Source organism: Spermophilus citellus, assembly GCF_964194105.1.
Source record: "Spermophilus citellus genome assembly, chromosome: 13".
Lineage (NCBI taxonomy): Eukaryota > Metazoa > Chordata > Mammalia > Rodentia > Sciuridae > Spermophilus > Spermophilus citellus.
The window spans coordinates 94,776,634-94,802,564 of record NC_138193.1 but is presented as its reverse complement, the minus strand read 5'-3'; the positions used below and the strand labels follow the sequence as shown (position 1 = coordinate 94,802,564).

Sequence of the window (25,931 nt, the reverse complement as noted above, 5' to 3'; positions counted from 1 at the left end):
TCTGTTCAGGTCCTTGGCCCATTTGTTGATTGGGTTATTTGTTATCTTATTGTCTAATTTTTTGAGTTCTTTGTATACTCTGGATATTAGGGCTCTATCTGAAGTGTGAGGCGTAAAAATTTGTTCCCAGGATGTAGGCTCCCTATTTACCTCTCTTATTGTTTCTTTTGCTGAGAAAAAACTTTTAAGTTTAATTAAGTCCCATTTGTTGATTCTAGTTGTTAACTCTTGTGCTATGGGTGTCCTATTAAGGAATTTGGGGCCCGACCCCACAATCTGTAGATCGGAGCCAACTTTATCTTCTATCAGACGCAGAGTTTCTGATTTGATATCAAGCTCCTTGATCCATTTTGAGTTAACTTTTGTGCATGGCGAGAGAAAGGGATTCAGTTTCATTTTGTTGCATATGGATTTCCAGTTTTCCCAACACCATTTGTTGAAGATGCTATCCTTCCTCCATTGCATGCTTATAGCCCCTTTATCAAATATAAGATAGTTGTAACTTTGTGGATTAGTCTCTGTGTCCTCTATTTTATACCATTGGTCCACCCGCCTGTTTTGGTACCAGTACCATGCTGTTTTTGTCACTATTGCTCTGTAATATAGTTTGAAATCTGGTATCGCTATACCGCCTGATTCACACTTTCTGCTTAGAATTGCTTTTGCTATTCTGGGTCTTTTATTTTTCCATATGAATTTCACGATTGCTTTATCTATTTCTACAAGAAATGCCGTTGGTATTTTGATTGGCATTGCATTAAACCTATAGAGAACTTTTGGTAATATTGCCATTTTGATGATGTTAGTTCTGCCTATCCATGAACAAGGTATATTTTTCCATCTTCTAAGATCCTCTTCTATTTCTCTCTTTAGGGTTCTGTAGTTTTCATTGTATAGGTCTTTCACCTCTTTTGTTAGGTTGATTCCCAAGTATTTTATTTTTTTTGCGGATATTGTGAATGGAGTGTTTTTCCTCATTTCCATTTCAGAAGTTTTGTCGCTGATATACAGAAATGCCTTTGATTTATGCGTGTTGATTTTATATCCTGCCACTTTGCTGAATTCATTTATTAGTTCTAGTAGTTTCTTTGTAGACCCTTTTGGGTCTTCTAGGTATAGAATCATGTCATCTGCAAATAGTGATAATTTAAGTTCTTCTTTTCCTATTTTTATGCCTTTAATTTCTTTCGTCTGTCTAATTGCTCTGGCCAGTGTTTCGAGAACTATATTGAATAGAAGTGGAGATAGAGGGCATCCCTGTCTTGTTCCGGATTTTAGAGGGAATGCCTTCAACTTTTGTCCATTGAGAATGATGCTAGCCTGAGGCTTAGCGTAGATAGCTTTTACAATGTCAAGGTAAGTTCCTGTTATCCCTAGTTTTTCTAATGTTTTGAACATAAAGGCATGCTGTACTTTGTCGAATGCTTTCTCTGCATCTATCGAGATGATCATATGGTTCTTATCTTTAAGTCTATTGATGTGGTGAATAACATTTATTGATTTTCGTATGTTGAACCATCCTTGCATCCCAGGGATGAATCCTACTTGATCATGGTGCACAATTTTTTTGATGTGTTTTTATATTCGATTCGCCAGAATTTTATTGAGGATTTTTGCATCTAGGTTCATTAGAGATATTGGTCTGTAGTTTTCTTTCTTTGAGGTGTCTTTGTCTGGTTTCGGGATCAGGGTGATGTTGGCCTCATAGAATGAATTTGGAAGAGCTCCCTCTTTTTCTATTTCCTGAAATAACTTGAAAAGTATTGGTATTAATTCTTCTTTAAAGGTTTTGTAAAACTCTGCTGTATACCCATCCGGTCCTGGGCTTTTCTTGGATGGTAGTCTTTTGATGGCTTCTTCAATTTCATCCATTGATATTGGTCTGTTCAGATTGTGTGTATCCTCCTGACTCAGTCTGGGCAAATCATATGACTTAAGAAATTTATCGATGTCTTCACTATCCTCTATTTTATTGGAATATAGGTTTTCAAAATAATTTCTAATTGTCTTCTGTATTTCTGTAGCATCTGTTGTGATATTGCCTTTTTCATCCCGTATGTTAGTAATTTGAGTTCTCTCTCTTCTTCTCTTTGTTAGCATGGCTAAAGGTCTGTCGATCTTATTTATTTTTTCGAAGAACCAACTTTTAGTTTTGTTAATTTTTTCAATAGTTTCTTTTGTTTCAATTTCATTAATTTCCTCTCTGATTTTAATTATTTCTTGCCTTCTGCTATATTTGCTGTTGTTTTGCTCCTCCTTTTCTAGGGCTTTGAGTTGGAGTGTGAGCTCATTTATTTGTTGGTTTCTTCTTTTTTTGAGGAGTGACCACCAGGCGATGAACTTTCCTCTTAAAACTGCTTTCATTGTGTCCCATAGATTCCGATATGTTGTGTCTGTATTTTCGTTTATCTCCAAGAATTTTTTGATTTCCTCCTTTATGTCTTCTGTAACCCATTGATCATTCAGTAGTATATTGTTCATTTTCCATGTGATGTAGGATTTTTCCTTCCTTCTTTTGTTATTGATTTCCAGTTTCATTCCATTATGATCAGATAGAATGCATGGTATTATCTCCACCCCTTTATATTTACTGAGGGTTGCCCTATGGCATAATATATGGTCTATTTTTGAGAAGGATCCATGTGCTGCTGAGAAGAAAGTATATCCATTTGATGATGGTTGATATATTCTATATAAGTCAGTTAAGTCTAGGTTATTGATTGTGGTATTGAGTTCTATAGTTTCTTTATTTAACTTTTGTTTGGAGGATCTGTCCAATGGTGAGAGAGGTGTGTTGAAGTCTCCCATAATTATTGTGTTGTGGTCTATTTGATTCTTGAATTTGAGGAGAATTTGTTTTATGTATGTCGCAGCACCATTATTTGGTGCGTAAATATTGATAATTGTTATGTCTTGTTGGTGAATGGTTCCTTTTAACAGTATATAATGACCTTCTTTATCCCTTTTGATTAACTTAGTCTTGAAGTCAATTTTATTCGATATGAGGATGGCCACCCCTGCTTGCTTGCGAGGAGCGTGTGCGTGGTATATTTTTTCCCATCCTTTCACCTTCAGCCTGTGTATGTCATTTCCAATCAGATGTGTCTCCTGGAGGCAGCATATTGTTGGATTTGTTTTTTTAATCCATGATACCAGCCTATGTCGCTTTATTGGAGAGTTTAAGCCATTAACATTCAGAGTTACTATTGATATGTGGTTTGAACTTCCATCCATGTTTGATTGTTTATCCTTTTTTAAAAAAAAAAATTTAGTTTGTTTCTCCATGATTGTCTTTCCCCTTGCCCTCTGTCTTTACTGAGGCACTTCCCACTGATGGTTTTGGTTATTGTTTTTCATTTCTTCTTCTTGTAGTGTTTTGTTCAAAATGCTTTGCAATGCTGGTTTTCTGGCTGCAAATTCTTTTAACTTTTGTTTATCATGAAAGATTTTTATTTCGTTGTCATACCTAAAGCTTAATTTTGCTGGATACAGAATTCTTGGTTGGCATCCATTGTCTTTCAGTGTTTGAAATACATTGTTCCATGACCTTCTTGCTTTCAGTGTCTGTGATGAAATATCCGTGGTTAACCGTATTGGTTTACCCCTAAATGTAATCTGTCTCCTTTCTCTTGTAGCTTTTAATATTTTCTCTTTGTTCTGTATATTGGATATCTTCATAACAATGTGTCTTGGCGTTGGTCTACTGTGATTTTGTGTGCTCGGTGTCCTGTATGCATCTTCAATTTGTATATCTGTTTCCTTTTTTATTTCTGGAAAGTTTTCTGTAATTATCTCATTCAGCAAGTTTCTCATTCCCTTGGTTTGAATCTCTGTACCTTCTTCTATCCCGATGACTCGTAAGCTTGGTTTCTTTATGTTATCCCATAATTCTTGGAGGTTTTTCTCGTGATTTTTTACCAGCCTTTCTGAGTTGGCTAGACTCTTTTCAAGATGGTATATTTTGTCTTCATTATCTGACGTTCTGGCTTCTACCTGCTCCACTCTGTTAGTGATACTCTCAATTGAGTTTTTCATTTGGTTTATCGTTTCCTTCATTTCTAGAATTATTGTTTGATTATTTTTTATAACCTCTATCTCCTGATAAAGATGCTTAACTTCTTCTTTTATCTGTTTATGTAATTCATTCTCAATGTGTTCTTTCGCTGCTTGAATTTGCTGTCTTGTATCCTCTTTAAGGTTCCATTCCATCTGTATAAGGTGTTCCTTGAGTTCTTTATATGACCATTTATCTGATGACTCTAGGTCCTCCTGAATATTTAGGCTCTCCTGCATTGTTTGTACTCCTTTTCTTCCTTGTTTTTTGAAGCTGCTCATGTTGCTTCTTGTTCTGTTTGACTGCTGAGTTACTGTTTACTCCTATAAATTAATTTGATGCTTGGGAGGAAAGGTATTTGAAGGGAAGGGAAGAAGTCTCTAAAGAGAATGAGAATAGGCAGGTAGAATTCAAGAAAAAAGGGGGGATAAGAAAAATGAAAAGACTAAAGAAGTAAAAGAATAGGAACTAAAAAAGAAAAAGATTTTAAAAAAAATAATAAAATAAAGTAATAATAATAATTTTTTAAAAAAAAATTTAAATTAAAATTAGTAGAAAAAAAAATTTTTAAGAAAGAAAAAAAAAATTAATAAAACAACAAGAAAGAAAAAATGAAAATGAAAGAAAAACCCAGATCAAAAAAAAAAAAACAAAAAAAAAACAAAATAAAAAACCCTAATAGATGCAGTCTTAGAGTTTGATTAACTTCTCTTCCAGGAGATGGCGCTGTGCCCACCAGGTCAAGTTACTCCTGTCAATACGCGGGAACCAATCACTGTGCAGTAGCTCCTCCCAGACTGGGCGAGTCTCCAATCCTGAGTGTCTAGGGCCTCCTCTTGTGTCTAGTCACTTCCCACTTTTTCTCTAGCCAGGCCCCCTCTCACAATACTGGCTACACGCCAAGTCTGCTGCTCCAGGGACCCCTGTTTTCATGAACGACTGGGCACACTCTTCCAGTTTGCCATTCCCTCAGACCCTAAGCTTGTAGAGTTTGGGGCTGAGAATCCTCAGCGTATTTTACTTGCCCTCCGGTAGCCACGCCCCCGGTAGCTGGTGCAAGGAACCTCAGCTGTCAGCCCTGGTGGGGGTGGTGGTTCCGCTCCGCGGGACCCGCACCACCTCTGACTTCCTCGGGCTGGCTGTAGCACTCACGGGAGAGCTGGGAGGGGCCCTAAGGGTTTCCCGATGTGTGGAGAGGTAAGGCTATGGGATCACACACCTGTTTCAACTAAGTTATCTCCTCTGCAGCAGTCTGATGACATCGTTTCCCTTTGCCGGGCGACCAATTCAACGTGTTGGTCCTCCTCTCCCAAGCCCCGTTTCAAACCAGTGGCCACTACTTATGAAGGCTCGGTAGGCATTTACATTCGTATGATGAGAAGGGCTGACCAGTTGTTTCAGCCGGATGAATTAATGCAGTGTCATAGCTGTTTGTCTGCGGGAAGCAGGTGACCGGGAGTTTGAATTCAGCGGGTCAGAGCTCAGTGTGTGTTCTCGGATCACTTGGATTTTAAATTGTCACTCATCTTATCAGCTGTTTCATATAATTCGGCAGCTCATTCGCGCGGTGCAGATTCTGCTCTATGGTGTTCCGCGGGATGCGGCTGCGGCGGCGGCGGCGGCCTTCGGGACCCCCGGGGAGGGGGTGCGGGTTGGGGGAGGGGAGGCGGCGCCTCAGGGCCGCGTGGTCTGGGTACCGGACACGCAGGAGAGCGGGTGGGGTGGGGGAAAGAAATTGAGATCTAAATTTAGAGACTGAGCTTGGGAGGGGAGACAGCTGGGGAGAAAGAAGCAAGGCGGAGAGGCGGAGAGGAGAAGGAGAAGGGGCCGAAGGAGCCGGGCAGCTTGTCTGCGGGAAGCAGGTGACCGGGAGTTTGAATTCAGCGGATCAGGGCTCAGTGCGTGTTCTCGGTTCACTTGGATTTTAAATTGTCTCTCATCTTATCAGCTGTTTCATTTAATTCGGCAGCTCATTCGCGTGGTGAAGAGTCTGCTCTATGGTGCTCTGTGGGAGGCGGCGGCAGCGGCCTTCGGGACCCCCGGAGAGGGGGTGCGGGTTGGGGGAGGGGAGGCGGCGCCTCGGGGCGCGGGGACCGGGTACCAGACACGCGGGAGAGCGGGCGGGATGGGGGAAAGAAACTGAAATCTAGATTTAGAGACTGAGCTTGGGGGGAGAGACAGCTGGAGAGAAGCAAGGCGGAGAGGCGGCGAGGAGAAGAAGATGGGGCTGATAGAGCCGTGTACCTGGGGCTGCAGCCTTACTGCTCGCGCTGAAGTCGTGATGGATTCCCTCCACCTTGGCTCATGACTTGATGTTTTCAATCACAGGCCTGGGCTCCGTCCCAGGCAGCGGCTCCGCGGGGCTCCGGCGGTGCGGGCCTGGCGGCGGCGAAACCACACTCAGCCGCCCAAGGACCTCGGGGGCGCTCGAGCGGCGGGGGCCGCTCGGCGCGGGCGCTGCGGACTCGGCGCCGCGTCCCGGCAGGTCCAGGTCCCACAACGGCCACGCGCCCTCCTCCTCGTGCGAGGCGGGACGTGGCTTTGGCGTGGCCCGGTCCGAGGCGCCGGCGGCGGCGGTCGGGGTGCGGGGCCGTTCCACTCCCTCCGGCTCCGGCTCCGGCGGGCCTGTGGCAGCGGTGGTGGGAGCGCGGAGGCGCGGCGGCCTGTTACCGGGCGGCGGGGAGGGACCAGCGCTCAGGGGAGCGCGGCGGTATGGCCGGCGACGGCGGCTGTGGGTCCTCTTCTTCTTTCCAAGCCGGCACTGTGATTTCTTCCAGTCCCTGGGGACCCTCAGTCTTCAGCTGAAATTGGGGCAGATGCTGCTACAGGAGCTGTGGAAAGGCTCATCTAAGCTTTCCACCGCTGCCCGCTGCATTCAAGCCGCCATCTTGCCTGTACACGACTTTTTCGACACAATATCTTTATTTTAGTTTTGAATGGTGCTGAGAATCGAACCCAGTGCCTCACGCATGCAAGTCGAGCATGCTACCACTTGAGCCACATCCCCAGCCCCACATTAATTCTTGATTGTCACTAAAATCCTACTTAGTGAAATTGCCAACTTTCCCCTTTTATAAGAAAAGCTTAATAATTTGAATCATGGCTCAGTAACTAGAAACATAAAATTTCTTTCTTTTTTTTTGTGGTATTGGGTTTGAACTCAGGGGTGCTCTACCACTGATCTACACCCCCAACCCCTTTTAAAAATTTGATCATTTAAGTTGCCAAGGCTAGCCTCAAACTTGCAATCCTCTGTCTTGGCTTCCTAAGTCTCTGGGATTAATAATAGCTATGAACACATAATAAGTATAAGAGGGATCAAATCTAACTTTACTTTTCACCATTTTTAAAGAGATTATTTAAAGAGTTTCCTAAATCAACAAATAGTGGCAACATTGTAGATCCAAATCAACTTACAGGACTTTATTTTCTCTTTTGAATCATTGATTTACATATAGACAGTTCTTATACTTACTGATAAATAATTTTCATTAGTGCATAGAGTAAAGAACCTCTTTTTGGCTATGTTTTGTGAGCTTTTACTTTGCATTATTATGGGTACTTAACAAAATATCATTTAAGAATGTATAATTCACATTTTTCACTAATTCTGGTGATCTTCTCTTTAATTATTGAAAGATGGTTTAGTGGAATGATTAAGAAAATTGACCCTGGAACCAGGTTTGTTGCTTACTAGCAAATTACTTCTTATCTAGGTGTCTCAGTTGCCTCTTTTGCAAAATGGAGATAGTAATAGTACTCATCTTGGAAGGTTATTCTGAGTTTAAGTAGTTTAATCGAATTAAAAAACTTAGGGAGCTGGGGATGTGGCTCAAGCGGTAGCACGCTCGCCTGGCATGTGTGCGTCCCGGGTTCGATCCTCAGCACCACATACAAACAAAGATGTTATGTCCACCAAAAACTAAAAAATAAATATTAAAAAATTCTCTCTCTCTCTCTTAAAAAAAAAAATAAAAAACTTAGGGCAGTATCTGCCACATAGTAAATGTCCAAAAAAAAAAAATGTTAGGCACTATTATTCTTTATTGTGAACATAGAATAATTTTAGTTAATGTCTTCAAGTTAAATCCTGGTTGCATGTACAGCTCTTCAAAGGGAAGCCCCTGCACAGACAATCACAGTGCCTTTCTCAGAGGTAAGAATGAGAATATCATTTCAATTCCGGTTAAATCACCAATTTTTGTCATAAAAGATCACAAAACTGGAGTCAAGGCTTAGGCATTCATAGAGGTCAGTGTCTTCCTATTGGATACCAGTGCTAGATGCTGGAGATTTAAAGATCATTGTAAAATATGGAGGCCAAGGAGATTGCAGTGTGGCTGGAGTGCCCTGAAAGTGGCTTATAACCCAGTGCTCTTACTGAGTGCTTTTACAGAAGCCTGGAGGTTTCAGTGTCATCTTTTTAATTTAGCTGATGATTATTAGTATGTTCTAAAATTTTGCCAGTGCTGCACTTCACAGAAGAAGAAATACTATTAGTTAACAAATGTATGAAAAAATGTTCATCATCTCTAGTAATTAGAGAAATGCAAATTAAAACTATACCAAGATTTCATCTCACTCTAGTCAGAATGGCAACTGCAAGAATACAAGTAATATAAATGTTGGTGAGGATGTAGGGAAAAAGCTACACTCACTCATTGCTGGGTGGGTCTGCAAATTGGTGCAACCAATCTGGAAAGCAGTATGGAGATACCTCAGAAAACCTGGGATGGAACCACCATTTGACTCAGTTATCCCAGTCCTTGGCACATACCCACAGGACTTAAAATCAGCATACTACAGTGACGCAGCCACATCAACGTGTATAGCAGCTCAATTCCCAATAGCTAAGCTATGGAACCAATGTAGGTGCCCTTCAACTGATGAATGGATAAAGAAATCGTGTACAATAGGAAGGGCTGCAGAATAGAATAGACAATATGATTGATGTATGTACATTCCATGTATGTATTATATATCAAAATGCATTCTACTGTCATGTATTACTAAAGAAAAAATAAATAAAAATAAAAAAAAGAAATCGTGTACATATACAGAATGGAATATTACTCAGCCATAAAGAAGAATGAAATCATGGCATTTGCAGGCAAATGGATGGAACTGAAAACTATTATTCTAAATAAAATAAGCCAATCCCAAAAACCAGGCTGAAGGTTCTCTGATGAGTAGATGCTACTAACCCACAATAAGTTGGGGAAGGGGGAAGGAAGAGTAGAAGTTCATTGGATTAGACAAAGGGAAATGAAGGAAAGGAGGGAGGATGGAAATAGGAAAAACAGTAGAATGAATCAGATACAGCTTTCCTATGTTCGTATGTGAATACATGACTACTGCAACTCCACATCATGTACACTCATAAGAATGGGAAGTTATACTCCATGTATGTATAATATGTCAAAATACATTCTACTGTCATGTGTATCTAAAAAAGAAAAAGTAAAAAAAAAAAAAAGCAAACTAACAAAAAATTTTGCCTGTATTAGATGAATAGCACTGTGTTATATGCTGTGTTGGTCTTTTTATTTTATTTTTTATATTATAGAACAATTATTGGCATCAAGAATTTTATAATCTGGTTGAGAAAACAAAGCACAATTAGGAATTAGATAAATAATACTAGGAATTTTATAATTAAATGTAAAATAAAAACCTGTAGAGAGTGTTCAAAATTTATTATGCTTATTTATTTTATCAATGGTCAACTGCAATTTCTATAACAAAGTTCTAGAGTAAACTATCTCCTTTGATATCAAGAATTCCCACTTGGGCTGGGGTCTAGGCTTAGTGGTAGAATGCTTGCCTAGCATGTGTGAGACACTGGGTTCAATCCTCAGTGCCACATAAAAATAAATAAATAAAGTATTATGTCCAATTGTGTCCAACTTAAAAAAAATTAAGTTTGTTTTTAATGTTGTTTACACTCTATCTTCCATGTTACTGGGATGAACAGGGATTATGAAAAACAAGCCAATGTCACATACACAAAGGTTCTTTTAAGATCAAGTAAAATCTTAAAAGATTTTAATTCCTATGTGATAATTCCTATGTGCATAATCTATAGAATGAGTTTAACTCCCTTGGTTCTCCTACATATTTAAGTTTAAAGTAGTGCATTACTAGTATATTGAGTTAAGTTAAAATTTGCAAAATATATTTAAAATCCTTTTTTTACTCTGATACCAAAATATGTTGTCACTGCTGTATTCTCAGATCTAAGCACAGTGCATGGTTTATAGTAAGCACCCAGGAAATGGAGTTGAGGAACAAATTTGAAATTACCATTTGATTGTCACCAATTTAAAAAATTATTTTAAAATAATTTTTGTTGTTGAAAGTTTATTGAATTTTGGAATATTGCCATTTTTCTTTTTCTTTTTTCTTTCACTACTGGGGATTGAACGAAGGGCCTTGCACATGCTAGGCAAGTGCCCCAGCTCTGAAATATTGGCTTTTAAAAGCGTGGATCTAACTGTATGTGAGGATAAGTTGCCATTATACAAATATAATTTTGACAATGCCAGTATCTTTTTCATACATTGAAAGGAAATGGCTTTCTAGATGTATGAATTTCCCTTCCTATTAATTATCTGTTACCAATTTCTGATTACAACTGCCTGGGAGACTTTTAGCCCAGCCCAGCCATTCCCAAAATTCTGACCAAAGGAACCGTGAGAGATTAAAAATGTTAGAAATGTGAAGCTTTGTGGGCTGGGGTGTGGCTCACTGGGACAGTACTTTCCTAGCATATATAAGATACTGGGTTTGACCCCAGCACTACAAAAAGAAAAGAAAAGAAAAAAAATAACGGAAAAAAAGAAATGTAAAGGTTTTCATATACTTTACTTGAAGACTCTTATCAATAAATCACCCTGTATTCTTTCCTTCTGAAAAGGAATGAGGTATTAGGAGAAAAAGATAAATATGGCCAACATAACATAACCTTGTTTCCATCAGTCAAATATAAAAAGGATGTATTTAAATTAAATATTTTTAAATTAAAAATTTAAATTGTTAAATATTTTTAAATATCCCTAGTCAAATATGAATAGTGTATTTAAATTAAAATATTTAACAATTATAAAATATTTCATATTTATTATAAAGCTAAGAACAATGTGAAAAAAAAAAACGACAAAAAACTAAGAACAATGCAGAAAGCAAACCAGAAGAAAGTTGTAAAGGCACCCAAATCTTGGCATGTTTTGGTGATTCTCCTATAATCTACTTATGTGTGTAGACATAGATACACACACACACACACACACACACACACACACACTTCTTCTTTCTGTAAGTGGAATTACACAGTCCCTGTGTGGTTTTTTATCTTTTCTAACCCATGCTGTTTTTTTTTTTTTTTTTTTTAATTGTTGTTGTTGTTGTTCCTGGTACTGGGGATTGAACTAGAACTTGTGCTTGCTAAAGCCTATACTCTACCACTGAGCCATACCCCCTACCCCCCATGCTTTTCCTTGATTACCAAAAAAATGAGTGCTCACCTTGACAGTGATTTGGTTTTTCACAGTAAATTAAATAATAGGATCCAAACCAGTTTTAGACAAGAGTAATTTAAGAGGAAAGATTTTACTTGACCTTAAAAGAACCTTTGTGTATGTGACATTGGCTTGTTTTTCATAATCCCTGTTCATCCCAGTAACATGGAAGATAGAGTGTAAGCAACATTTTCAATAATGTCTCAACATTTATTGGAGGAAGAGCTGAGTACTGCTCAGGAGAAAGAGACCTGCTGATGGCAGCTTCCTTTGTCATCCCTTGGCTCCAAATCTGTAAATTCCTTTCAGCAAATCAGAAGCTCTGCAGACTACTGGAGATTATACCCTTTCACTTGAGTGTGCTCTTGCCGTGTCCCCTCCCCAATCCCCGCATGTCCCCCCCCACTCTTTCCAGGGAGCGATCTTTCCAATATCATATAGCATTTTTTTAGGCGAGTTTTGGTAAATTTTTTTCTCATACCTTTTCTTCAGTGTTTAATTGGCTTTTGTAGGTTGGCCCACCCATCTACCTGACTCTGTTACCGTAGAAGATTTGGTTACCATCTTGCACTTCTCACTCTTGGCTTGGCTTCCCTTTCCCCTAAACTTGCACCTCTCTTGCTCCCTAGGTAGCAAATGCATTTGTCTTCATTCCCATTGCTGCCAGCCTGGTCCCGGTATTACTCATCTTTCTTGCTTTCTATGGTCCCCTCTCTGGTCTTCTTTCCATTTTTTTTTCTTATAGTCTTTTTTAAAACTTTGTTTTTTGAAGTTGTAGATGGACAGCATGACTTTATTTGTTTATTTAAATTTTTTTTTAATTGTAATTGGACACAATTCCTTTATTTTGTTTATTTATTTTTACATGGTGCTGAGGATTGAACCCAGGGCCTCACACGTGCTAGGCGAGCGCTCCACTGCTGAGCCACAACCCCAGCCTTACCGTCTTGTCCTTTTTTTTTTTTGTACTGTAGACAGTAATCTCTTAAAAACATTTAGACAAATGTTATTCTTATGTTAAAAACCATCATATGTGCTTGGCATAAAAACTGAATTAAGGTCTGGGGATGTGGCTTAAGTGGTAGCGCACTTGCCTGGCATGCATGGGGTACTGGGTTCAATCCTCAGCACCACATAAAAATAAAATAAAGATGTGTCCACGGACAAAAAAAAAAACTAAAAAATAAACATTAAAAATTTCTCTCTCTATCTCTTAAAAAAAACTGAATTAATTGTCACCGATTGCAAGACCCTGCATTATTGACATATCCCTTGCTTACCTTTTGTCTTCATCTTTTGCTGTTTTCTCCCTCATTCACTGTGCTCCAGCCTCATTGCCCATATATGTAAAGATTTCTTCCTAGACATATCAGACTTGATTGTGCTTTCACACCTTGCATCCTCTGTTTCCTCTGCCTGGGATGCTCTTCCCAGAACTTTTCATGGTTGGCCCCGTAGTGTTATTCAGGTTTGGAATTTCTCCTCCTCTAGAGGTCTTAGGGTCTTAGTTGATTTTCCATTGTAAAGGATCTCTCTTTTTTTTTTGATAGCACCCTGTTTTATTTTCTTCATAACATTGAGCAATCTTAAACTGTCTTTGTCTCTTGTTTTATCATTTCTTCTTCCCTTAATAAAGTTGAAATACCTGCTGTGCTTCATAGACTGTAGTCCTTCCTGTCCATCGTGGCCACCCATATTCCTGACACCTAGAACTATGCTCAGTCTGTCTTATCTAATTAGCAAACAAACATACAAATAAACAACAACAAAAAAAACCCAAAACCCAACAAGGGTGAATGAATCATTCAGATGGAGAAATGTCCTTTTCAACACCCTGTTCTTTCTAGAACCACCTGTTGCTGTGGTAAGGGAGGAAGGTGAAATAGCAGGGCATAGAAACACTTTCCCAGTCCTGGTGAAGCATAAAATAAATAATCTAAAGTATGGCCCAGCAGGGAATGTTTAGCAATTTCACATGGAAGGGGTGTAAAATTTGGTCCTTGAATTCAAACAAACTAGAATCAGATTAATCTTGAGGATTTTCTGTACTACTGCTGACTTCAGTCTTTAAGCCATATAGACAGATGAGTTTATCTTCAAGCTCCAAAACACCGTTGTCAACAGTGTTTTCCGTCACTTTAAAGCATTGCAGGTTGTAGAGTCATTACTATCATTTGATTACCTTGTATATTTTATAATGCTGGAATCTTTGTGTTTTCCATAAATCCTTTAAAATAACTTTTGTGTTGTGGGCAAGAAAACATTTTACTATAAGTTGTACCTTCCTAATCTGGAAATGCCAAATCTAAAATCTTTCAAAATTTAAGACTTTTTGAGTGTCCTCATGATGCCCCAATGGAGAATTCCCCTTCCTGCCCCCTCCTGTGACAGCTTGCAGTCAAAATGCAGGTGCACTAAAATTACTACATAAATTTCACCTTAAACCTATGATGTAGAAGGCATATATGAAACATAAATGCATTTTGTGTTTAGATTAGGGTTATATCCCTAAGGTATTCCATTTTGTACGTGCACATATTCTAAAATATGAAGAAATCTGAAATCTAAAGCACTTAGAGAGTCCCTAACATTTTGAATAAGTAATACCCAACCTATAGAAGGGAAATGTTTTGGTATCTTTTAATAAATTATTCCCTGAAGAATATTTTATACTGACAGTAAATGAAGAATGTGTTTTAAAAATCTGTGAAAAATTAAAATAGGTTACTATTCAGTTACTAAACTTTGCTAGTTTTTAATCTAAAAACATTTTTTTGGTCCTTGAATATAAAGAGGAATAATCTAGTGATTTATGTTAACTATATCTGAGTTCAAGTTTTTTCTCATTCTTTTTTATTTTATGTTCAAATGAAAGAAAATTTACTTTTTTTTGGATAAAAGTAAATCTGATATGAGGCTGCGATAGTTTTTTTAAAGCCAACATTTCTTGAATTTATCTTCATATGATCTTTACCCTTCAAAGTGACCATCTATAGAAGTTGTACATTTATTCCATCTGTGTTTCCATTTCTTAAACATCTTTTTGTAGGTTCATTTTCACAATTGCTTCAGAGTCAGTTTTGGAATTAGGAGGGAAAATTAGTTCTTTTGCATTACTCAATAAATTGAAAGCCTCACTTATTTTTTTTTAATATTCATTTTTTTTAGTTTTCGGCAGACGCAACATCTTTGTTTTGTATGTGGTGCTGAGGATCGATCCCGGGCCGCATGCATGCCAGGCGAGCACGCTACCGCTTGAGCCACATCCCCAGCCCAAGCCTCACTTATTTTTGAAATGAAGGGCAACCTCTATTGGGGTGCCCTCCTGCCCCTGCAGGAGTTCTTTTTCTATTCTTCACATTTGAATATTCCTACTCCTTTCACCCTTAAAAAAAAGAAAGATCTAACTTCCTCAGTTGGCTTTGTGATAGCATTTTATTAGCTTATGAGGCCAGTACTGTTGTTATGCAGTTGAGGTTTTGACTTGTAAGATCATAAGATGTTTTGTAAAGTAGATGTGTGTGGAGAACAAAGAACATTGCAGAACTTTGTGAAGTAGTAGATTAAAAAAACAAAACAAAACAAAACATTGTGTCCTTGATGATTAACTCAACCACCTCCCCTTTTAAATTTACATTTTACCCCAAACCAAGTATAATACATTGTGCTTTCCTGCAGATGAAAGTTGCAGTGTGCCAAATCTAGATGAAGCATCGTACCTTTGTGGAAAGAAAGAAAACCATCTGGTCCCAGAAAAAAGGCCAAAAGTGGGCTCTTTTCTGTTCTGAGAGAGCGAAAGCTAGGTGTTTAGTTTAAAATATGACCATAAAATTACTCTTATTTTATAATTCTTGGCAACAAAGACTAGAGACCTGTTTTGGATCATATATATAGTTTTAAAAGTCAAGATATACTTCTTTGAAGGAAGTAGTTGAAACTGTTGATGTTATTAGAAGGCATGTAAGTTTTATTGTTAAGTAAATGAATTACTTGTTTTAGGTGAAGACTTATTGTTTTAACCTCTGTGATTAAAGACTTATTTTGTTCTGTAAACCAGTATTTTTAACTTTTTGTCTATAAAGTTCACTTTTTATTTACTAAATATTATAAATAGGTGAGCTTTTAAAAAGTTCATTTAAAAAAATCTTTTCTTCTCTCTTTTTTTAAAGCTGTACATCATTGACTCCCGGACCCAACTGTGACAGATTCAAACTGCACATTCCATATGCTGGAGAAACATTAAAATGTAAGAAAATTATGGCTGTTTTGATCAAAGTAGAGATTATGTTGTTAATTATTGGACTTTGTGCTTTAGTTTTTATTTCTAGCCATTAAGTGTTCTCTTTTGCTTATGATCAACTGACATATACAACTTTTCTTATCTGTCATTCAATCCTAGCTCTGTTAAAAGGAAGGCAGTTGACAGGGAATAAGTTGTAGGCAAATGTACAAATATTCTTTTTAAAAAATATTTTTAGTTGTAGATGGACACTATATTTTATTTATTTATATGTGGTGCTGAGGATTGAACCCAATGTCTCACATGTGCCAGGCCAGCACTCTGCCACTGAGCTATAGCCCTAGCCTCAGATATCCTTAATGTTTAGGCATGCACAATAATTCTTACGTGTGTGTGTGTGTGTGTGTGTGTGTGTGTTATGTGTTGTGTATGTTTTTTCCATAAGTAGCTCTTCTGTAATACCCCAATAAAGAGATCCACTGCTTTAAAATACCTATTTAGAGAGTTTTTAGGTAGGAATGGCTGCTATTCACCAGTATTTCTAACCTTCTGGAGCCACTGATGCCAGGAACCATTGCACTGATGTATTTCCAGTTGTCTCCTGACTGTGAGAGTTCTTCCTCAAAGATCTTGGCATGGCTTAGGCATGTTAACATGTTATCTCTTTTATAGTAAGGGTCAGAAATGCAAATGACCTGTGATGGCCAGAGTTGTATCATGAATGAGGGAAGCAGACTGTGTTGACAAATTGGGGCACCTTGTCTCTGAGGGGGCTACCTCTCTCGACCCAGAAGGTAAAGGTCACAATTTTCGTATGAATTCAGTTTTAGATGTTGGTTACTTTTTCAAAATCAAAAATCTAGTGGGGATAACATTATGCAGGCTAAATTGAATGTGATGGGACCATAGGTTTCTTACCTTAGCTAGATAGTGTACAAGATGTACCACTGGATTTAGGTTACCCCTTAGAGCATCTCACCTGGGTAGCATCAGTCTTCTCTGCCACTACTACCAGTGCTAAAGTGCTATCCTAGTGTAGAACTGACAAGAGCTTTGGTTGGTTAGTATCAGTAATCTCATCAGGAATTTTTTGTCTTGAACCTACAGCTGTGGTGAACAGGGCATTAAAATCTCTCTGTTCTTAGGGAGGAATATAGTGCATAGACATTAAAGATGGGCCAGGTGGGTAAACTGCTTTTTGGATTCTGGATATGTTTTACCATTATATTCCATGAGGGGCCACATCTTAGCATTCTCTAGAATCACTTGTATTAATTTACCAAATGTAGCATTGAATGAAAAATTTAGGACATGCTGATTTGTTAACTTTGCATTATTTGACCATTCTATAAAAAATATTAAAATATAAAAGAATTTCACCTGTTTGAGGTAGTAGGACAATATTAGATTGCTACTTGTTGTGAAAATATATTAACTAAATTTAAAAGAAATGATCAAAGTAGATTACTCATGTAGTTAAAAATGGAAATAGTGGCTCAGTGGTAGAGTACTTGCCTAGCATGTATGAGGCACTAGAGTTTATCCTAAGCACCACATAAAAATAAAGAAATAAAGGTCTTGCATCCATCTAAAACTAAGAAAAATATTTTAAAAAATGAAAATAGCACTGAAATTATTTTGTGCAGGAGAGCTATAGTCTTCTGTCCTGTGACTCCCTCTCCCAGTCCTGTTTTCTGAGAGAACAACTTATAATTAAAACAAGAAAATTGTTTTAGTTCAGTTCTTCTGAGTTGGTCTCCATTTCTTTAAGTAATATGCTTTTGCCTCTGTTTTTTGATTTACATATTTGAGACATTATTATATTTTCACTTCCTCCCCTGATAAATGAGGCATCAATTTATTTTCATCCTAACCTTTATGTCATTCTTCCCCTTTAATGTAATTATATCACTGTTGACGTTCCGGTGTTGGTTATCCTGTAACTTAATAATTTTTTACTTTTTCTTGCTGTGCTGGGATTGAACCCAAGGCCTCTCACATACTTGGCAAGTGCTGTACCACTGAGCTACTTTCTTAGTCCTCCAATTTTTATTTTACTTTTCCAAAGATCACCTTAAACCATATATTTTATAGTTAAATGAACAGACCCTAAGAGTTCTTAGTAAGTGCCAGCACAGAGTTAGCATTGTTATTACTTAATAATAATTGCTGTGCAATAATGACAAACACTTATTTGGTTTCCTAGAACCATAGATAGTGTCTTTTGGATCTTATTCCTCTTTCTTTGCCTTCCTACTTTTGTCTTCTATTATTTTCCTTTTGCATTTTAAAAAAATCGCTTTAGTTGTAGATGGACATAGTACCTTTATTTTATTTTTATGTGGTGCTGAGGATCAAACCAAGTGCCTCATATGTGCTAGGCAGGTGCTCTACCATTGAACTACATCCCAGCCTTCCTTTTGCATTTTCATGATTGATAATTTATTGTTTATTCTGAATCTATAATTTTCTTCAGTACTTCGTTTATAAATTGCTTGTGTGATTACTCTGTAGGCCTGCCCCTGCATAATAACCAACATGAGATTTGTCTTTATTATTCACTTCTATTTTACCTTCTTTTGTTGAATGTAGGTATGGTGGGTTCTCTGTTTTGTAGAATTATCTCTTAGTAAACAGGTCACCTACTTAACTTGCTGAAACCCAGTCTCAAATAACTTGCTCATATTCCATACTTCCCTCTCCCTTTTCTGTAGCCCTGATGATCATGTTTTATTTCCATGTTCACAATTTAGATATCTTATGTTCAAAGAGCTCTTTCTTGCTCTCTGTTCCTTTTTTACAGCATCTTGTTCTATTTTAATATTTACGTTATCTTTTAAAATATTTCAGAGACTAAAACTTACAGATTTAAAAAATTTTTGTTACCTGAGTTATTTTAATTTTTCACAGGGAGTATATTTTTGTTTAACATCTTTTTTCCCTCTCTTATTCTGTAGGAATAATAAAAGATATCCATATTTATTTGAGATAGACAATAAAATACTGATTAGGGGTTTTTATTAATTAGGTGAGCAGGGCTTAAGGAGAGTATAATGAATTATGGGCCAGCTAATAGGATGAGGGACCCTATGTGTCATATTTTGTAGTTCAACTGTTTTCCAAATAATTGGTTCTGTTTATTCAGTGAGTCTCTCGTATTTTTGCACTGAGGATACAAAAGTGGCTACCATTTTGGGGGTGCTATATAGAGTATTCCCTGAGGAGCTTTTAGTTAATATCCTTGTTTATAGCCCGGTGCCTTACTCTTGCCTCCATTTACAAGTTGGTAGCGGTTTACCAGTACATCTGGCTTCCTTATCAATAGCCTACACCTCACATATTGCAGGACAAGGCATCCTTTGCCTTGTCTTGTCAATCACTATGTTTTCATCTGCATTCTGCCTTCCAGAAATTTGCTGAAATTTCTCATCTACTGATTGCTACTTTCTCCTCTTTCTCTTTCCCTCCTGTTATTTTGAATTTTATCTACCTATCTTTTCAAACAGGATGGGGGAACTCAGAAGAAAGAAGAAATAAATGTATGTGGTCAGTTCATGGTTTTGAGACAGAAGTTGTGTGATTTCATTGGCATCTTTCTTTTTTTTTAATTGGTTATTCACAACATTACAAAGCTCTTGACATATCATATTTCATACATTAGATTGAAGTGGGTTATGAACCCCCAATTTTACCCCAAATGCAGATTGCAGAATCACGTCGGTTACGCATCCACAATTTTACATAATGCCCTATTAGTAATTGTTGTATTCTGCTACCTTTCCTATCCCCTACTATCCCCCCTCCCCTCCCCTCCCATCTTCTCTCTCTACCCCATCTACTGTAATTCATTTCTCTCCTTGTTTATTTTCCCATTCCCCTCACAACCTCTTATATGTAATTTTGTATAGCAATGAGGGTCTCCCTTCATTTCCATGCAATTTCCCTTTTCTCTCCCTTTCCCTCCCATCTCATGTCTCTGTTTAATGTTACTCTTTTCTTCCTACTCTTCCTCCCTGCTCTGTTCATAGTTGCTCTCATTATATCAAAGAAGACATTTGGTATTTGTTTTTTAGTGATTGGCTAGCTTCACTAAGCATAATCTGCTCTAGTGCCATCCATTTCCCTGCAAATTCTATGATTTTGTCATTTTTTATTGCTGCATAGTACTCCATTGTGTATAGATGCCACATTTTTTTATCCATTCATCTATTGAAGGGCATCTGGGTTGGTTCCACAGTCTAGCTATTGTGAATTGTGCTGCTATGAACATCAATGTGGCAGTATCCCTGTAGCATGCTCTTTTAAGGTCTTCAGGGAATAGTCCGAGAAGGGCAATAGCAGGGTCAAATGGTGGTTCCATTCCCAGCTTTCCCAGGAATCTCCAAACTGCTTTCCAAATTGGCCGCACCAATTTGCAGTCCCACCAGCAATGTACAAGTGTACCCTTTTCTCCACATCCTCGCCAGCACTTGTTGTTGTTTGACTTCATAGTGGCTGCCAATCTTACTGGAGTGAGATGGTATCTTAGGGTGGTTTTGATTTGCATTTCTCTGACTGCTAGAGATGGTGAGCATTTTTTCATGTACTTGTTGATTGATTGTATATCCTCCTCTGAGAAGTGTCTGTTCAGGTCCTTGGCCCATTTGTTGATTGGGTTATTTGTTATCTTATTGTCTAATTTTTTGAGTTCTTTGTATACTCTGGATATTAGGGCTCTATCTGAAGTGTGAGGAGTAAAAATTTGTTCCCAGGATGTAGGCTCCCTATTTACCTCTCTTATTGTTTCTCTTGCTGAGAAAAAACTTTTTAGTTTGAGTAAGTCCCATTTGTTGATTCTTGTTATTAACTCTTGTGCTATGGGTGTCCTATTAAGGAATTTGGAGCCCGACCCCACAATATGTAGATCGGAGACAACTTTTTCTTCTATCAGACGCAGAGTCTCTGATTTGATATCAAGCTCCTTGATCCATTTTGAGTTAACTTTTGTGCATGGCGAGAGAAAGGGATTCAGTTTCATTTTGTTGCATATGGATTTCCAGTTTTCCCAACACCATTTGTTGAAGATGCTATCCTTCCTCCATTGCATGCTTTTAGCCCCTTTATCAAATATAAGATAGTTGTAACTTTGTGGATTAGTCTCTGTGTCCTCTAATCTATACCATTGGTCCACCCGCCTGTTTTGGTACCAGTACCATGCTGTTTTTGTCACTATTGCTCTGTAATATAGTTTGAAATCTGGTATCGCTATACCGCCTGATTCACACTTCCTGCTTAGAATTGCTTTTGCTATTCTGGGTCTTTTATTTTTCCATATGAATTTCATGATTGCTTTATCTATTTCTACAAGAAATGCCCTTGGGATTTTGATTGGCATTGCATTAAACCTATAGAGAACTTTTGGTAATATCGCCATTTTGATAATGTTAGTTCTGCCTATCCATGAACAGGGTATATTTTTCCATCTTCTAAGATCTTCTTCTACTTCTCTCTTTAGGGTTCTGTAGTTTTCATTGTATAAATCTTTCACCTCTTTTGTTAGGTTGATTCCCAAGTATTTTATTTTTTTTTGAGGATATTGTGAATGGAGTGTTTTTCCTCATTTCTGTTTCAGAAGTTTTGTTGCTGATATACAGAAATGCCTTTGATTTATGCGTGTTGATTTTATATCCTGCCACTTTGCTGAATTCATTTATTAGTTCTAGTAGTTTCTTTGTAGACCCTTTTGGGTCTTCTAGGTATAGAATCATGTCATCTGCAAATAGTGATAATTTAAGTTCTTCTTTTCCATTTTTTATGCTTTAATTTCTTTCGTCTGTCTAATTGCTCTGGCCAGTGTTTTGAGAACTATATTGAATAGAAGTGGTGATAGAGGGCATCCCTGTCTTGTTCTGGATTTTAGAGGGAATGCCTTCAACTTTTGTCCATTCAGAATGATGCTAGCCTGAGGCTTAGCATAGATAGCTTTTACAATGTCAAGGTAAGTTCCTGTTATCCCTAGTTTTTCTAATGTTTTGAACATAAAGGGATGCTGTACTTTGTCGAATGCTTTCTCTGCATCTATCGAGATGATCATATGGTTCTTATCTTTAAGTCTATTGATGTGGTCAATAACATTTATTGATTTCCATATGTTGAACCATCCTTGCATCCCAGGGATGAATCCTACTTGATCATGGTGCACAATTTTTTTGATGTGTTTTTGTATTCGATTCGCCAGAATTTTATTGAGGATTTTTGCATCTAGGTTCATTAGAGATATTGGTCTGTAGTTTTCTTTCTTTGAGGTGTCTTTGTCTGGTTTTGGAATCAGGGTGATGTTGGCCTCATAGAATGAATTTGGAAGAGCTCCCTCTTTTTCTATTTCCTGAAATAACTTGAAAAGTATTGGTATTAATTCTTCTTTAAAGGTTTTGTAAAACTCCGCTGTATACCCATCCGGTCCTGGGCTTTTCTTGGTTGGTAGTCTTTTGATGGCTTCTTCAATTTCATCCATTGATATTGGTCTGTTCAAATTGTGTGTATCCTCCTGACTCAGTCTGGGCAAATCATATGACTTAAGAAATTTATCGATGTCTTCAATATCTTCTATTTTATTGGAATATAGGTTTTCAAAATAATTTCTAATTGTCTTCTGTATTTCTGTAGCATCTGTTGTGATATTGCCTTTTTCATCCCGTATGTTAGTAATTTGAGTTCTCTCTCTTCTTCTCTTCATTAGTATGGCTAAAGGTCTGTCGATCTTATATATTTTTTCGAAGAACCAACTTTTAGTTTTGTTAATTTTTTCAATAGTTTCTTTTCTTTCAATTTCATTGATTTCCTCTCTGATTTTAATTATTTCTTGCCTTCTGCTACATTTGCTGTTGTTTTGCTCTTCCTTTTCTAGGGCTTTGAGATGAAGTATGAGCTCATTTATTTGTTGGTTTTTTCTTTTTTTGAGGAATGACCACCAGGCGATGAATTTTCCTCTTAAAACTGCTTTCATTGTGTCCCATAGATTCCGATATGTTGTGTCTGTATTTTCATTTATCTCTAAAAATTTTTTGATTTCCTCCTTTATGTCTTCTGTAACCCATTGATCATTCAGTAACATATTGTTCATTTTCCATGTGATGTAGGATTTTTCCTTCCGTCTTTTATCATTGATTTCCAGTTTCATTCCATTATGATCAGATAAAATGCATGGTATTATCTCCACCCCTTTATATTTACTGAGGGTTGCCCTATGGCATAATATATGGTCTATTTTTGAGAAGGATCCACGTGCTGCTGAGAAAAAAGTATATCCATTTGATGATGGTTGATATATTCTATATATGTCAGTTAAGTCTAGGTTATTGATTGTGATATTGAGTTCTATAGTTTCTTTATTCAACTTTTGTTTGGAGGATCTGTCCAGTGGTGAGAGAGGTGTGTTGAAGTCACCTATAATTATTGTGTTGTGGTCTATTTGATTCTTGAACTTGGATATAACTTTTTTTAAGGACTTAATTTAGGCCATTGTGTGCTCTTTAATGAATGAATGAATGAATAGCCATTATATAATGGGGTTCTTACAATAAAGTGAGTCTAAAGTAAGTCCTATGCTTAAGCAGACCAAATAAAAGAAAAATGTAATTGATCATGGAAACTATGCTTCAAGTTTACTGAATTAGATGGATGACATTATTTTTTCCTTCTGAAAAACTTGACTTAATTTAGGAATGCTTTCTGAAGAATGTTGGCCTTATGCTTCAGAGTCAGGGAGTGCAGTCCCAGAGGAAGATTTTATTTATCAGATTAGTGGAAGGTGGTGTTATGTATAAATTTGTTGGCAAAATTCATTTCTTTGTGAAGGTGTAGTATATAAGGTAGCACTTTGCCTTTTGTTTGAAAAAATTACCCTCTCAAATTTGCATCCTTTGGGGTACCCCTGTACTTTAATATGGAGGCCATCTCAATAAGCTTATTCAAATTTTCAGACAGAATTTGTTTTTTAAAATTTGTTGAAAATATGATAGATTCATCAAAAATAAACAAGTCAGCCACATAAATTATGAAATATAAGTCATTGGTCTATGATTATAAACATTGTGAAATACACATTAACTTAGAAAATCAAAATACACCCTTTGAACATGTAGTTAACATTCAAGTAAAGTTCACTTGAGTCATCTTTATTGGGCTTGTGTTTTTCTACCTGCCCACATAAATTTGTTCTTGTCAGTGCTTAGAAAGCAAGATTGTTTTATGTTCCTTAATTTGTATGATATTTAGGTCATGGTCATTTAAGATTTCTTTATTTGTAACTTATATGAAAATTATTTCAAAATTAGTTCTGGTTATAATCTTTCACAAACATTTCTAGGAGGGTTTGAGTCATGGTGTGTTGACAGTAGTTGTAATGTAGGACAATTAGATATTTTATTACCCTCAGTAATTAGTATAGTTTCTCTCTTTATAATTTGAAATTCATGGAAGTGGAAAATTTACTATATTAACCAGAATTTACTGTAAAGAAAAATCATAGCAAGTAATGAATCTTTAAAAACAGTAACATACTGCTGCATTGCTTCAAAATTATGTTAGCCTCACTCATTTTTTTTCTTAAGTCATTCTTTTATTTTACTTAGAAAAATTTTTACAAAGATGTAGACTTAGGTATGTTTCTACTCCATCAATTTTTATAACCTTAAATTGATTATATCCAAGATCAATAATGTCATAGTGGTTAATTATCACAAGACTTGTGATTGAATTGAACCTCTTATAACCAACATAATATTCATTCATCTTTAGATGAACAAATACAATTCTCAATAACAAACATTTTAACAAATGTGGTTTGCTAACACAAACATAGTTAAATGTACGATTATATAGTTTTACAGTCCTTGGATGATAACTATCACAGCAAACAGAAAAGCTCTTTGACTTTTAAGAAACAGGACCTAGAATGAAACTTAATTTTATTTCTAAGCAAAATTAGTTCAAACTTAGTTCTGGTTATAATCTTTCACAAACATAGTTCTTTACACTCTTAAACGATTTCTTATTTAAAGTTTCTCATTAAATTCCACTGAAAACTTGTGGCATGGAAGTTAAACTATAATTTTAACCAAGGTTCAATAAACATATTTGGAATTAATTGAATTTTATTTCATAACTTTAAGCTTAGTGAAGTTAGAGATGGAGGCTGTTTTGTTTATTTAATTGTATCTTCAATTCCTAGTGCAGTAGAGATATGCAGCTAAATATTTGTGGAAGGAATGGAGTGAACACATGCATGAATTAATGAATCGTAGCATGCAGGTTTTTGTTGATTGTAGTGTTAAAAGAACGCAGCATTCTGTCACTTGTATCAGCCTTTTGCCAACAGAAATTCAGTCTTTAGAAGTTATTTATTATACAAAGAATTTGTAATTGGAACATTGCTCTTAACAATTCAGAAAACAGGAAGGACATACAGTACTTTGCAGATTTGGATTCTGAACCAATTTTGTCTTTATATATTTTGCTCTGCCCTCTGAAAGCAGATTAATGAAATAGCATATAATTAAAAATTTATATTTCAAAATATTTTGTATATTAGAAAACACTCCTTGTCCAAATCTGTTTCATCTGTGAATAAAGGAAACTTTGTGCAATTAATGATGAGAATGAAAGGTGAAAGAGAGGGCATATTTCTACCTATGAATCTGTGAACTGATTCCTGCAGAATTACCCATATTCAAAATTAAATAATTGAAATTTTAAAAGCCAGAAGATTATAGTACATTAGGAATGATGGTATTATTTCCTCAGCTCTTTTAATGTGAAGAGACAACTGCTGGCTAGAGAGAGAGAGTTGCCAATTTGTATAAGATACTCTTGGAAAATGTCAAAGGATAGAGCTCTTAACTGAAGAGAAGTCCTTCAATCTCACAGTCATAGAAGGTACAACTTACACTCACTTAAACAGGAGTGGAAATGTGGATCTTCAGTGATCAGGATTGATGTGAATAAAATACACGTTAAGGTCTAAGAGAGCACCACTGAAATGGAGAAAATTTACCAGCGACAGCAAAATTCACAGAGGCAGAGCCATAAGCTTCATATAAACATGTATTTGTAAAAATAGCCATCCTATCATGCTCTGTAG

At 36.9% G+C, this 25,931-nt stretch overlaps 1 protein-coding gene across 1 annotated transcript in view; it reads left to right on the top strand.

Moving 5' to 3' along the window:
* The window catches only part of BABAM2 (BRISC and BRCA1 A complex member 2), a 417,514-nt gene that overhangs the window by 41,019 nt on the left and 350,564 nt on the right, over nt 1–25,931 (top strand). Inside the window, exon 3 of the mRNA XM_081264501.1 lies at nt 15,741–15,817. Within this exon, the coding sequence (XP_081120627.1) occupies nt 15,741–15,817 (77 nt within the window). The remainder of the gene's footprint in view (nt 1–15,740; nt 15,818–25,931) is intronic.